Genomic DNA, 15,926 nt, shown 5'->3' on the forward strand with positions numbered 1-15,926 from the left:
AGAGGACCCATGAAGTCTATCGCTGTCAATCCATGGCCTTGAAGGTAATTCGCACCTACTCATTGGTGTAGGTTTACTTGGAAGGCTTACTAACTGACATCCTTCACATTTCACGACAAAATCCTTTGCCTCCTTATCCATTGAAGGCCACCATGCTCGATCTCTCAAGCGTTTTTTTCATTACTGATTATGAGCGAGTTGAATCATTCGACGTCGTAACGAAGTTGGAACAACCAACTTGTTTCCTCTCACCATGGTCTCTCCAACAAATCCTAGCTTATTTTTGAACGGTTCAAAAGGTTTACCACTTTTATTCCAATTTCCGGGTTTCAAACTTTGTTTGACAGCAGTAAGCTCTGAATCATTATAAGAAGCATTCTCAATTTCATCCACATCGATAGCTACTGATTCTTGTATGGTCAAAACAAGAAAATTGTTATCTTGTTCATAATCTTCCGAACTTTCAGGACACTCCACCAACCGTGATAGGGAGTCTGCCACATTAGTGCTTCCCTTTGTGATCTGTTTCGAGTTCATTTCTGCCAATTAAATACACTGAAAACTTTTCGACTGCCCAGACTAACACCAGCGCTTCTTTTTCAGTCTGACAATACCGCTTTTCAGTGCTAGTCAAACTCTTGCTCGCATAACTTATTATTCGAGGTTCATCATCTGACTCCGTTTGAAACTGAACCAGAACAGCCCCAAGTGCAACCGGAGAAGCGTCAGCGATTGCTCTTGTACGTAAAGCGTTATCGAAATAATTCAGTGTTTTAACATCCGAAATCATGTCCTTAAGGTCGGCAAAGCAACGCTGATGTTTCTTTTTCCATGTGAATTGGTTCTCGCTGCAGTCAAGTTTCCTGAGCGAAACAGTTTTCGTGGCAAGATCTGGAAGAAACCTGCCGACGTAAGTCACCAATCCCAAGAAACTACGGACTTCTTCTGGTGTCTTTGGCGCACGAAATTTCTGAAGAGCCTCAATTTTGCTACTTGCAGGTCGAGTACCCTGCGGTGTCATTAAGTGGCCAAGGAATTCTAGCTTGTTTACCTTGTAAATACATTTATCGTGATTTAGCAAGACATTCCTGCTTTTCAACACTGATAAAACTTTCTCTAATGCTCTATCATGTTCCTGTTCATTTGCACCAAAAATCATATTGTCATCAATAAAATTTACGACATTCTCGCATTCAGACAGAGACAATATCTGTTCCATAACCCTTTGGAACATTTCAGGTGCACATGATATGCCGAACATGAGCCTCTTATATCTGAACATGCCCTTGTGGGTTATGAACGTTGTGATGTACCGAGAAGATTCGTCTAGCTCGATCTATCAATAAAAATAGTTGATTCAATATTATTTCAATTTCTCTTACAAGTCATACATCAATAAAATTCTTTGTTTTTTTTAGTTACCTACCTGATGAAAAGCATCCTTAATATCTAGCCACTCATTCCACTGAGCCACTCTTTCCGCTCGTCACAAATACATTCAAAAACATCTGTCACTTCGCGAAACCCACGTGCTTTTGTTTTTGACGGGAACACTTTTTCTTTTGTTTTGCCTTGCGAGCGTATGATCGCCGCAGGACTCTAATAAAAGATAAGCGCGACAATAAATGGTCAATTATGTATATGCAGTATTTTGTATCATAGCATACTTGGCATTAAACTATGTATAAGTTTGTATATAGATATTAGACTGGGTCAACAAAGTCGATTTTTCGGAACAAAGCTTTTTCGATTCATTTTAGCGTCCAAAGTAACTGTGCAAAATTTGGGAGCGATTGGTTGCTTCCCCGTATTCCGCATTGTGATTGAAATTTGTATGGAATTTAATATGAGAAAACGTGCTTTTTTGCATTTTTCTCATAAATTGAAATTTTTCGTCTAAAACAATCTAACCAATGACGGTAAAGTATAGCCTAGGGTATGCCGGAAAACTTTGCCGAAGACCGCAAAGTGATCCGACACTTGTGAAAAATATTATAACGTACAGATTGCCCGATGGTGCTTAACATTTAACATGTAAAGGAATAATATCAATAATAAAATCTCAATTTTTGCCCTAAGTTACCAGGCGAATAACTTTTTTCACAAGCGTCGGATCACTTTGCGGTCTTCGGCAAAGTTTTCCGGCATATCCTAGGCTATACTTTACCGTCATTGGTTAGATTGTTTTAGACGAAAAATTTCAATTTATGAGAAAAATGCAAAAAAGCACGTTTTCCCATACTAAATTCCATACAAATTTCAATCGCAATGCGGAATACGGGGAAGCAACCAATCGCTCTCAAATTTTGCACAGTTGTTTTGGGCCCTAATATAGATTGAAAAAGCTTTGTTCCGGGTTGACACGATCAAATTTAAAGTTTCTCCATACAACGTTGACCCACTCTAATAGATATGTATAAAACTTATAAAATGTATAAATTGTATAGACTGAGATATTACAAAAGTCAAGCGGGTATCTTGATAGTTTCTGAACTTGTTTCTGAAGTCATCATTCTTCAAAAGTTCTTTAAACATCCTTAGCGATAGCTGAGGAACTGATTCTAAATTCGAAACACACTATTTCAGGTAAGATGTGAAACCGTGAAAATGAGGTAAAAACCTTTTTGCAATTTCTCATCGTAATAGGCTGTTTTACCTCACGCAAATCTGACAGGAAAAGGCCTACTTTCACACACCAAATTAACAGTGATGTAATGGTTCATTACAGCACTGATTTGCGTTGCGTAATGAATCATTACAGCACTGTTTTCAGTTTTGGTCAACTTCTTGATGCTTTCTGGACGCAGTTTTGAAAGATTGTGACCAGGGTTGTGCAGTTTCAGGATGGTCAATGTCGAATGACACTCGCTCTAACCATCACTTCATACGACAAACGCAGTCCATCAAAACATAATCGATTCACGCAAAAGCCAATCAAGCCAACCCTCGTTCAATGCAGAGTCAACCACATCCAACAGCAGCGATCGTATCTTGTTTTCGAACCACACGATGGAACACCGAAGCGAGTTTTTGTTCTACGCTTTGCATTCTATTCATAGGGCGTGCTATGTTTGTGTTTGCTGCGCCATGCAATACTACTTAACAAATTGACCTTCATCCTGGCATTTTCAGACGAGAGTCACCCAGCAGTGAGTGACATAGCTCTGCGTCGGAACGACGGTTAAGAAGCGTTCGGCTACTCAAGAGATTTGCAGAGAAAGAGCGTGGCGGCGGCAGCCACCGTATCAATGCGTTCGTCTCGAATGTGTTCGATTGCAACATAGAGACGGTCGGCTGTAGCGTTGATGGAGGAAGAAGGGCAATGTTGATGTTGCGGCTTTTTTGTGTTATGATGGTGATAATGCACAAGACTGATTGTGACAACTGCACAGTATAACCTGTTGTGTTCAGATTTTGTTAAACATGGCTATATGAACATCAGTGTCCAGTTTGATGAAAAAGTTTAGTTAAAAACTTTCCTCAAGGGTTATTTATGAAATTGCAAAAAACGTTGTACTCGGCAAGCCTCGTTGGATAAATGTACGACTCGTGCTGTAAAAATCGTCATTCTGCACCTTGTTGCGTAAACTACTATTACCACATAGTTTATATATTCTTTATGTTTGGTTTCACAAATTGTGAATTTCCATACAAAAATCGTATTCAGGCTTATTCTGCGCGGCGTGTGAGGTGAGACGAGTCGAATGAGGTGACAAAAGTCGAATCGCCTCATTTGATTAACATTAGTCGTCTCACGTCACGTATACATATTTGACTTCATCGTTCCATGTAGCTGGCTGACCATTGACCGTGATCGACCTACGGGGAAGGTGTTGAGCAGCACGCCTCCGTGTGAAGAAAATCGACTGCGTTTTATCAGCATTCAATTTGATTCACCATTTCCGTTGAAATTTCTGGAGATTGTTCATCTCATCCATTGAAGATGTTAAAAATTACATTTTTTGCAACCCCGCACTGTAATAGGGTAGAAGCTTCAGTTTTGGCCAGCCCGGAGTTTTGGCCATAGTGCGGTCAGCCTGTAACGATCTAAATTGGCATGAATTTATTTTTAACTAGTAGATTCTAATATAGGGGTAGGCGGGGCATTATGGACACCCGGGGCAGAATGGACACCCTCAGTATTTTGAAATATGCGAACTTTTTTAAACTTTTAATGAATGGAGAATATAGTCCATTTGTCTAAAACGTAGTTTCAGGAAAGAAACATTCGAAATTAAAATTATACTTGATTTTACACGAAAAAGTTGCGTCCTCCGTTTTTTGTGAATGGAAATTATAATTTTGGGCTTGGTGGTCTAGTGGCTACCGCTTCTGATTTATATGCAGAAGGTCCTGGGTTCAATCCCTGGCCCGTCCCTTTCCTCCTACTTTGTATCTTTCTATATACTTTCTCTCTGCTCTCTACATATACAACTCATGTATATAAACATGTTCATAGCCGTCGCTAGAACAGAAACGGGTTGAAAAAGCCGTTTCCCTTCCTTCCCAAAACTTTCACAGCACAGTGTCACAATCCTATTAGAAATCGCCAACAAGTTATGCAATCAAGCGAACTGTGCCGCACATCTTCAAAATAACAAAAAAAAAAACACACACAATTCTATCACCTTCCCCTGGTATCCACACACCAATGTGTGAACCATCTGCCAACCAATTCCCACCAACACTCCAACATCCGCATGAGTTTGTGCTGGCGCAGAGGTATATTCGGCCAGATGTGGATACAAACGATTGCAATCATCACTTCCTTACCCCTTCCCCACATTGACCTGCAACCTGACGTGGCAGGCGCCATTGTCGCCTAAAAATAGAAGATTACCAACGCTCACACACTGAAGATGCCTGCTAGTCCCCGGCAGTTATCTCATTGGTCCTTGTGTGAGTGTAGCTGGTCTGGCGATACTGGAGTAGCATCCACGGGCGGTCAATCAAGCTCAAGCTCTCAAGCTCAATGGAAATTATAATTTTCACACCATCTAAAATAAGATTTAGTGATTAATTTATTGCAGGTCGATTAAAACCTGATATTTCTAGAACACATGCAAGTAGTTTTGCTGTATCTACATGCTTCTTCTTCTTCTTCTTCTTCTTCTTGGCGTAACGTCCTCACTGGGACAAAGCCTGCTTCTCAGCTTAGTGTTCTATGAGCACTTCCACAGGTTTTAACTGAGAGCTTCCTCTGCCAATGACCATTTTGCATGTGTATATCGTGTGGCAGGCACGAAGATACTCTATGCCCAAGGAAGTCAAGGAAATTTCCTTTACGAAAAGATCCTGGACCGACCGGGAATCGAACCCGTCACCCTCAGCATGGTCATGCTGAATACCCGTGCGTTTACCGCCTCGGCTATATGGGCCCTTCTATCTACATGCTTAACATGTTTATATTTTCTGCTTTATTATATCAAAAATCAAGTTTGGAAATATCTTCTGTTGCCGGGGCAAAATGGACACTAACCTTTTTGAAAGAAGCGGTAAGGGAAAAATATAACCTAAATCACAAACCAACCAAATTCTTCGATTTCAGTATATTTTCGGTTAAATGTTCACTATAGTAGACATAGGGTGAAACAAATTGGTCAAAAAACGACAGAAGTGGAAAATAGTTGTTATAGGCACAGCTGTACATGCCGACAAAAACGAAGCTTTATCCAAAACAGTCTGAATTTAAATTAACTGAACAAAAAATAACTACTTCGGCGTATTATTCATCCATAACAGTTGTTTTGTAATGAAATGACTTTATAGGTGTAAATAATGTACGAAATTCGTAAGTCTCATGGTGTCCATATTGCCCCATGGGGGTGTCCATTCTGCCCCGTATGCTTGAAGACGGTCATGAAAAACTAACATTTTTCAAAACATTTTTTGAAGTGGATAAATCATTTTTCTTCGTGAGCATTCTTATGCAATAGATGCTAAATAGACTTTAAAATTATACATGTATCAAAAAACTAAATTTTTTTGACATCTTGCCAGGTAAATTTGGCAAAAACCTTAGGGTGTCCATATTGCCCCGCCTACCCCTAATAATATGATTGCAGCTGTTAAAACCATACATTTTGATTAAAAACTGGAAGAAAAAAATAATTTGTCTTAAAATATCAGCTCCCATATATCTATTTTGGCCAGGGTGCTTCTAATTTGGCCACTCCCATAAGAAATACACGTGATTGGCCAAAATAGTAACCAAAGCTAAGAAGAATATGGCCAAAACTGCGGCAAGGCTTCTGTTTTGGCCAGTGCCATTTTTAATACAAAAATCAAGTATTAGCTTGATTTTTGCATTTTTCTGATAAAGTATAGATCGAAACCTTTCATTTAACACATTGGTAGTTGTCATTGGATTATTGGTTATTATTATAAAAATGATTTCCCTTAGACTGGCCAAAACCGGTGCCCGCACCCTATGTATTTTTATAGAGATAAGTGACATTTCATCACACGAACACTAGCTTGAATTTTTCCATACACAAAAATGCACGCCAATTCAAAGGCTATTCAGATTGCATATGAAAATATTACCCAACTGATTTGGGTAAAACGGCTAAATAATGATAAAACTAACAACCGGGGTAAGAGTGCACATATTTTCCCCCAAGTTTCACTACTACATCTACAAAAGAGACACGCATACATTTGAACGTGATTACCACTATACTTGCCTTTTTGGTAACGTAACGGCCTACTTTTCTTAACTAAATCACAGAGTTGCATTATGGTTCATAATGCAACTCATTTGGGTTGCATTATGAATCATAATGCGATTGTTTGATTCGAAACCAGAGTTTCCACGGTAAGAGCTTGAAATACATATGGTCCACTGCACGAATTCATCCTGGTCTGCTTACTCTCACAGAAAATCTGACGTTTGAGCGGTGCCGACACCTCCCTAAATTCGTGCAGTGCACCATTGTGACGGTTATATCACGGCCTGCTTGATTCAAATTTCGTAAGATGGAACACGTGGGCGCTCTCATTCTGCCATGGGGAAGCACGATGGTATTGTTTAAATAAATTATATTCTACCGTTTTTTTTGTCATAGCAAAAAATGTTGCATACAAAATTGCAAAACGCGATTCTTACAGCATTCGTCATATTTATCCAACTCAGCAAACCTCGTTGGATATACATTTGCTGATTCGTGCTGTAAATATGCTCATTTTGCAACTCATTGGATAAATAACTATTTTTTTGCAATTTCTCATCGTAAAAGGCTGTTTTACCTCACGCAAATCTGACAAGAAAAGGCTTACTTTCCCACACCCAATTAGCAGTGCTGAAGATTTTTACAGCACTCGTCGTAATTATCAAACTCGGCAAGCCTCTTTAGATAAGTGTACGACTCTTGCTGTGAAAATCTTCATTCTGCACCTTGTTGTTTAAACTACTATTTTGCAACTCGGAACTTTAATATTCTGGTTCATAATGCAACTCATTTCTGTTGCATTATGGATCATAATGCAATTGTTTGATTGACAAACTCAGTCTGACCTCAGTTTCCACGGCTAGAGCTGAAAAAACTGTGACGGGTATAGCACGCCATTCTTGATCCAAATTTTTGTGTCTTGTTCAGGGCGCAAAATTTTCGAGCAGGCGAGCTGAAGTTCACCTTGTGGCAATTTTCATTCACTTGCCTTCATATTCATATTCAGCTGCTCGATACTCGTTTGTCAACTGAATGAAAGTCAATGAATATTTGTAAACATCTTACAAAGTGTTAAATTGCTGATAAAATATCAACGTTTCGATTACATTTAACGATGCTTTACACAGATCTTTCCCCATTTGATTGTTGTGAAGCGTTTTTGGAAGGAATCGTAGCCATAAACGTAGGTAATTATAAAGATGTTTCTCGATCGGCTTCATATTCAATGACTACGAATTGACTGACTGTGTGAAGAGGGAGAGCGAAAATGATTTTCTTTGTTTTGAATATTCAGTGCAGAATCATTCAAATTCATGCTGTTTTCAGTCAATGACTATGAACATTTTGCACCCTGGTCTTGCTCGATAGATCACGTGGAAGGCCCCATTCAACCACCGCGAAGCACGATGATATTGATGGAAACTATCATATTCTAATGAAGGTTTTTCTTTCATTGCAAAAAAAATTGTATGCAACTCGTTGCAAAACTCGATTTTTAAAGCACTCGTCGTATTTATCCAACTCGGCAAGCCTCGTGCTTTAAAAATCGTCGTTTTGCAACTCATCACATAATAGCTATTTATGTAACGAGTTGCAAAAAGTTGATTTTTTCAGCATGAGTCGTACATTGGATAAATACGAAGAGTGCTGAAAAAATCGAGTTTTGCAACGAGTTCCATACTAAATTTAATGCAATGATTTTTCATAACTCATTTGAGTTGCATAATGTTCATAATGCAACTCAAATGAGTAGCATTATGAACATTATGCAACTATTTTTTCATTATGCAACTCATTTCAGTTGCATAATGAACCGGTACGGAAAAGTAGGTCATTATGATACTGAAATAATTAGTATTAAATAGAAATTATGATACTAAATTGCATAAATAATTATTATGGAGAGCAATTATGACCTGATTACGTTTGTAGTCATTAAAAAACCAAATTTACCTTTCAGATACCCACTCAGTGAACTCAATGTCGTTTAAAACCCTTTGAGAGGGTTCGGTAGTGTATCCAACGGACAATGCCACTACAGTTTGGTCAACATTCACCGGGTAAGTAGGGCTTTCACAAGGCTTCACTTGACCTCGGCCTCTGGTCCTTGCCTTCACCCTTCATGGCCGCTCATAACTGCATCGTTTTCGACCTCTAGTAGTGGATGCGGAAGCTCGGTAGCACGTAGCAGGTATGCAGAGTTTAAGACTTAAAGGTGCTTTTGCCTACTACTACCCTATCTGTATCAAAAGAAAAGGACTACTGGGAGGAATACCTAACTCTAACACAAAATCTGGCTGTCCTATACATTTTTCAAAAAATACAAAATCATTTCAACATAACCAATCAACAAACCAAACACATACATGACTTTATGAGTGACAACTGGCAGTGCTCCGAAAACGATACCCGGTACCCCGAACTTTTCGAAGCTTCATCTATAGGTACGGCAGGGTATTTTCTTTCGCTTCCACTTCCAACACAGCGTATACGCCTGCGCATCAAATTTGGATGTTCATTGTTTTTTTTTTTCGCGTAAAATTATGATTTACTAACACTTTTTTCTGTTATTTCCTTTTTCTTTAAATTACAATAATAATTTTAATAATAAGATATACACGTAAAAATAATGATTTTTCCTTAATGATCACTCTTTTTCTTCTTAATGATTGTTTATATAACAAATACTGACGATGTTTTTTTTTTCTCTTCTCTCTTCATCTCTTTCGGTTACTTTATTCTCTACCGTCTTCTGTTGTTCTTTTGTTTTTTTTTTTGCTGTTTGCTATTGTTCCGATTTGCCAATTACTACTGTTCACAGAATGATTCCGGTTTATTTTAGTTCCCCGATTTATAAACAATTCGCTTTCCGATAGGTTATTTCAGTGGTTTCCTTTTTTCTGCCGTTGGTTTTCGCTATTTTCTTTCCATTTTTTTTTTGTTTTATTAGGTTGAATTCATTTCTGGTTTTGTCAATGTACATTCGCTTTTTTGCTTACTTTTTAGAGTATTTACCTTTTTACACGTGTATCGTTTAATATTCCGGGTTCATTATTCTTTCTTTTGTTCGCTCAACGGGGGTAAGTCCTCTTTTTGTCGTGATTTTCTGGGTTTTTGTAAAAAGAGATTCATGATTAAAATAATTTAGTTTTCCACTTTTTTTTTGCTTTACTCTTGTCTGGTGGCTTGCCTGAAAACGCCTTTTATTTATATTTACTTTTAACCACTTGTTTTTTTTTCTGTTTGTTGCATTCTTTTTAGAGAATAGTTTTCTTTAATTTTCCTATGTTTAATACATTAAAATACTAGACTTTTTTTAAGATACACTAGTACTTTCTCATTCGGGTAGTTTTCTGCACTCGCATCGCCCATTTTCAGCATTCTGATAGTTTTTTTTCTTCTGATTTTAATGTTATTACAGTGTGCATTCTTGTGTGTATGTTGTCTATGTGTCTGTATTTTCAAAGAGTGTAATTTTCCTATGGGATGTTTAAATGTTGTTTTGTGTCTTGTTACCTGTTTACAGAATTCCATATCGCATTTTAGTTCCTGTTTATAAATTTGTGAGTTTGAATAGTTTTAGAGCAGTACATTGGATGTTTTCTTTGATGATTTTTTATACAAAATTTTTGATGTAGGTGGATCTGGTACATCGACTGTGTTGGCCATGATAAAATGGCATTTTTGTTGTCCTCAAAGTAGTTGATATCCAAACAAATTTAACACGCCCCATTCAAGTGACTTTCCTAGGAGAGCCATTCATTGATTTGTGGTTTTCGGTTTTAGCATGTATTTTTTTAAATAAATAATCGAAAAATATAAACGAACTAAAGGTATTCTTACGAGTAAGTCCCATGTATACTCTCACTCGACATTCATTTCCACGAGGAAAATAAAGAACTAAAAACGAATAGTAGTAGATTCCCACATTTACACCGCGCGATTAAGATTTACACCTAAGTTTAAGGATTGGTTTCGTCAACACATTTGCACGCACGCACACGATCGCTTTCGTTCTCGTTCCGCGGATTTCAACACATTGCTCTGCTCCGACTCTACTGCTGACAACGTCCCATTTTCTTTTTGTCTAAAAGTAACCCCGGGTTGTAGTTACATTACTTTAGGATATACACTAACATTTTCCATCTCGCCAATGTCTAGGAATCTTCCTCGATCCCGTCCTACCCATCCTGTTCGCCTAATCTTTTTTTTTGTTGTACAGAAGAAACAAACAAAAACTACATGGTATTCATATTGCAAAATTCCTCTCGAAACTATTACACACTATCCACAGCATTCGGTTACTGTTTTTATGATAGTATTGTGTCCATTGTTGATAGATGTACTGATGTTCATTGATTGCTATTTCCTATAACGCCGATAGCGCATAGGATGAACTACCAAAATAGTAGTTTAAGGTTGCATGATCGGAAAACGGAGCGGGAAATTTAATTCGTTTGGCATAAGATCATTTGGTATAACGGCCATTTGCCATTACGGACATTTGGCATAATCGTAATGCACCGTTATTTTTGAGTCTGTGTCATTTGGCATAAAGACATTTGTCATAATGGACTCTTGGCATAATTAAGAATTGTGCATTTCGATTATGCCAAATGAACGTCATGCCAAACGACCTTATACCAAATAACTTTAAACCAAATGTCTATATCACGTTCTTTTTTTATGCCTAGTGTTTATTATGCCAAATGACCATTACGTCAAATGCGCGTTATGCATAATGACCTAATACCATACGACATTTGCGTCGAATGACACACAGACCCGTCGGAAAACAGAAAAAGTTGAAAAGCGGAGGGAGTATCCCATTTGGCATAAAGCTGTTTCGCATAATTATCTTTGGCATAATGTCCAAATGGGTTAATTAGTTTGGCATAATGTGAAAAACAGTCAATAGTTAACCATGTAAAACCCTTCAATAAAATAAATAACTAAGGACTCTACCTGAGGAAGGCGTCAAATGTGACCGAAACGTCGAACAAGATTAAACATCTATACATGTTTAAATTTTGTCAAGACTGGAAAAACCACTTCAATGTAAACGTAAAAAACGGTATTATACCAAACGGTATTCACCCTCAATCTTTTTTACGGACGTATTGATTTTCGAACGTATTCGATTTGTTCAAACCCGTATCGCATTTGATTTTTCTGGCGTAAACGGGATTGCGAGCGATTTACGTTTCAAAGTGGATTCGATCGAAAACAAGAATGAGGGTGAATGTGTCGAATGGCATTATGCCAAATGTGATACCAAAGCGGAAATAGTTTAAAAGGACGAACCCCAAATAACCAAACGAGGATGAATCAGGATGTTTATAATCTTCCAGAAACTTCTCCACGAGGATTTCTCCAGAAATACCGCCTGGTATTCTTTAAGAGATACACCTTTTCAAATGCCTTCCAGGATTGCTTCCAAAATACCATATTTTTTCTCGGCATTTTTCTTAGTTTTCCTTGAATTCCTCCCAGATTTCCACCAGAATTTCTCCAAGATTGTAGCATTTTTTTTTTCAGGGTTTTGCTTAAGAATCTTCCAGGGTTCCTGATTTCTCCTGGAGTTTTTCATCCTGCAGGATTTCTTCCACAGGTATTGCTCCTAAAGTCACGAAGTTTGCTCGCTGAAATTCCTTGTTTTCTCCAAGAAATTTTTGTCGGCTTACTTCCACTGTTTATTTATCAGATATGTATATTTCTCAGATGTCTCCGAGTTTCTCCAGGAATTACTCTGAAATGATTTCCCACAGTTCCATCCGGTGTGCTTCCCGAGATTTTCCCGAGAGTTTTTCCTTGGATTTCTCCCAGAGCTTGTTGTGGGATTTCACCAAAATTCTACAAGAGCTATTCTTGGGATTTCCACTAGAGTACCTCCCGCTCCCAGAAATTCTCCCGGAGTTTATTACGATGATTCTGCAGAAGCCATGCTCGGGATTCAGAGGTTTTCTCTGTATTGTCATACACGGGATTTCTTCCGGAGTTCCGTTGATAATTTCTTCAAGAATTGTTCGTGAGCTTTTGTATCGAGTTTCGACCGGAATTTCTACAATTGTTTCTCCCAGGATATTTCACAGATGTAGTCTTAGTTTTTCTCAAGGAATACCTCTTGAGTAATTTTCCGCAATTCCTTTCGATTTTTTCCGGGGTTTCCCCAGAAGTTTTTCTCCCAGAGTTTTTCGTGGGATTCTCTCAAAAGTTATTCCTGGGATATCTTTTGGAGCTGCTTTCAGAATTTCTACAGGAGTTTGTCACGCACTTTCTGCAGAAATTGCTCTCGCGATTTCTTACAGAGGATTCCCCTGTATTCCTCCCAGAGTCCTCACGGGAATTCTCCCGGAGTTGATCCAAAAATTTGTGCAAATTGAATTTCTTAGAGGTTCTCGCAGGATTTCTCTAGAAGTTTCACCTGAGATCTCTGTCGATGTTTCTCGTAGAATTAGCTACGTGTGTTGCGCCCGGGATGTCTCTTAGAGTTTCTTAGGATTTATCTTGGACTCCTTTCGAGATTTTCACGGGGTTTCTTCCGGAGTACTTTTTTGTGAAATTTGCAGGATCTTTTGCTGATATATCTCGTGAAGTTCTTCCAGCAATTTCTTACAGAGGTTTTTCCAGACTTTTCCTCGCAATTTATCCCAGAATTTCTTGCAGTAATCCTCCTGAGATTTGCTTAGAGATATTCCCGGGATTACTCCCGGAGTTCTTCCCTGTATCACTATAGAAAAGTGTGCCTGATTATGGATGTTTCTTTTAGGATTTCTCTAATAGTTACACCCGCAGTTCTTGCAGGGGTTTTCCTCCAGGAGTTTTTTTCTCGGAATACCTCCTAGGATCCTTGTAAGAAATTTCCGGGCAAATATCTGAGGGAATCCAGGTGAAATCTTAAGAGATACTCCGGGAAGACTTATTGAAATAATCTCGAGAGGAATTGCGGAATAAATCCTAAGGAAAAACCGGAAAATCTCTAAAAAATGAGAACTAATCTCGGAACAAAATATAAGATAAATTTCAGGAGTAAATATGAAAACCTCTAAGAAAAATCACGGAAGGAGCTACTGTTGAAATCCCTGAGGTACACTAAGAGAAATCCCGGTAACCCCTGGAAGAACATCTGGAGAAATCTCGGAACAATCCCGGAAGAAACTGCTAAATTGTCATTCCAGAAAACCACTAAGAGGAATCCCTAAAAAAAACTTTGAATAAATTTTGGAGGGATCTGCGGAAGGAATCCAGCAAAAAAAAAATTGGAAACACAGAAAAACTACAGAAATCTTGGGAACAACTCTGGTATAAATTCCAGGAACAATTTCTGGAAATCCCGGAAGCAATACCGGAAAGTAGGTTAGTGGACGTATTTTGGCCCACCCTGGGATTTTTGTTACATTTATCATATAATATCTACAAAATCTTGGCAAATGATTATTGGAACTTCCTATAATCTATTGCTAAGATTTTGTAGAGATTATATGATAAATGCAACAAAAATCCCAGGGTGGGCCAAAATACATGCCCGGGCCAAAATACGTCCACTACCCTAATACCGGAAAATTCAAGGAGGAACTCCGAAAGAAATCGCGGGAAGAATTTTGAGAGAAACTGCGGAAGAATTACAATAAGGAATCGCAGTAGAAGTCCAAGGAGGAATCGCGGAAGGAATGCAAAGAAGAATCATGGATTCAATTTCGAGAGAAATCCTGAGACGAATTCCAGAATGAATTCTGGGAATCAGTGGAAACAGTTATTGCAAAAACTCGTTCAAAAATCTTGCAAAAATCTCGCAAAATAAAAACTGCAAAAGCCATCAAGGAAAGCCACTAAGAGAATTAACTGAAAGAACATCTCGGATGAAACTCCGGGAATAATCCCGGTGGGACACATTTCGGAAATTCCGGGAGTAAATTACAGGAAATTAAAGGAACTACAGAAAAAATAATCCAAGAAGAATCCCGGAAAGAAATCCTTGAAACTACGTCACGCAACAAAAATCCCGATAAAAGCTGTTTGAAATTATGAAAGCTATCCAGTGGCCGCAATCAATGAACAACAGAACATCCCTATCCAAACCTAAACCTTAACACTCGCAACCACCTAACCTTCCGGCAGTGTGTGATGGTCGCTATCCCATCAACCCCAAATACCAAATATCGGAGCATCACGTCCGAGAAAAAAAAAACTCGCTCGCTCGATAAACACTAGGAAATCTTGTAAGCCGCAGGAGAACGAAACTAAAGGGTTCCGGATTCGGTCGCGGACAGCTCTCCCCCGAACGTCCGAATCCGGCACCGATGGATAATGATGGCGCATGCTACCCGTCCCACGTCGCCGTCGGTTAATCCGGATACCGGATTAAGACCCCGACGGGAATTCGTGCAGAGAAGATGAGCATTCGGTTGTTGTTGTTGCCGTTGCTTCGGTTCGCTTCCGGTTTTTGTTTCTTTCTGTTGCGTCTAATTCTTGGTATGTATGCGCGCACGGTCGTCGGTCACACACGGTGCCACGGTTCCGTGGCGGTAGGGGAGGGCTACGGTCTGTAGAGCTCTGCAGCAGCTAGGGTGCGCTCCGCTCTGCTCTACGGGTTCTCCTCCTTCACCCTATAATATTACAACTGTCACTGGGACACCGAGGGGCTCTTCTTGTCCGAATCCTGACTGGCCGGTCCACTGTTGTTCGGCACCCCGGGGCCGCCTCCCCGGTCCACCTGCCACGAGTTGGGACCGCCAGGGCCGCCCGGACCCGTCATCGGCGAATCGTTATGGCCGCCGAACGCGTTGTGACTATCGTGCTCGAGGGAATTGGCCGCATCGTACTGCGTGTTTTCTAGCCTGGTAATGAGCCGTTCGTCTTCGTCGCCAAACTCGCCGCCCATCAGGGACGGTTCACCTACCACCATTACGTCCTGCGAAGCAGACAAAAATAGAAAAATTAGAAAGTGAAAATCGGTGTAAGAAGAACGTTTGTTGTCTCTCCTTCCAATGATTGGCAGTTAGTATACGGAAACTTGGTACAAGAAAGAAAGAAAAGCGTCGAAACAGCATGATAAGGACTTGTTAACGATAACCACAATTATGGATCGGACTGATATGCGGTCATTTTGCACAACAGATCATTGGGTAATTCGGTCTGGTAAACAATAATGTTTAAAATCGTATTCCGTCTGACGAGTTCATTCTCAACCACCTTAAAAGTATTTAATAAGTATTTAATCGTTTGTTTCCTTCATTCATAATTTAAGCCTATTTC

General features: G+C 39.2%; 1 protein-coding gene across 1 annotated transcript in view; it reads right to left on the reverse strand.

The window, feature by feature from the left end:
• Nucleotides 1–9,174: 9,174 nt before the first annotated feature.
• Nucleotides 9,175–15,926, reverse strand: part of LOC109401266 (LIM domain-binding protein 2) — a 90,727-nt gene continuing 83,975 nt past the window's right edge. The window contains exon 10 of the mRNA XM_062842791.1: nt 9,175–15,582. Within this exon, the coding sequence (XP_062698775.1) occupies nt 15,295–15,582 (288 nt within the window). The 3' untranslated portion in view covers nt 9,175–15,294. The remainder of the gene's footprint in view (nt 15,583–15,926) is intronic.

The sequence above is a fragment of the Aedes albopictus genome, chromosome 3 (assembly GCF_035046485.1).
Source record: "Aedes albopictus strain Foshan chromosome 3, AalbF5, whole genome shotgun sequence".
Classification (NCBI taxonomy): domain Eukaryota; kingdom Metazoa; phylum Arthropoda; class Insecta; order Diptera; family Culicidae; genus Aedes; species Aedes albopictus.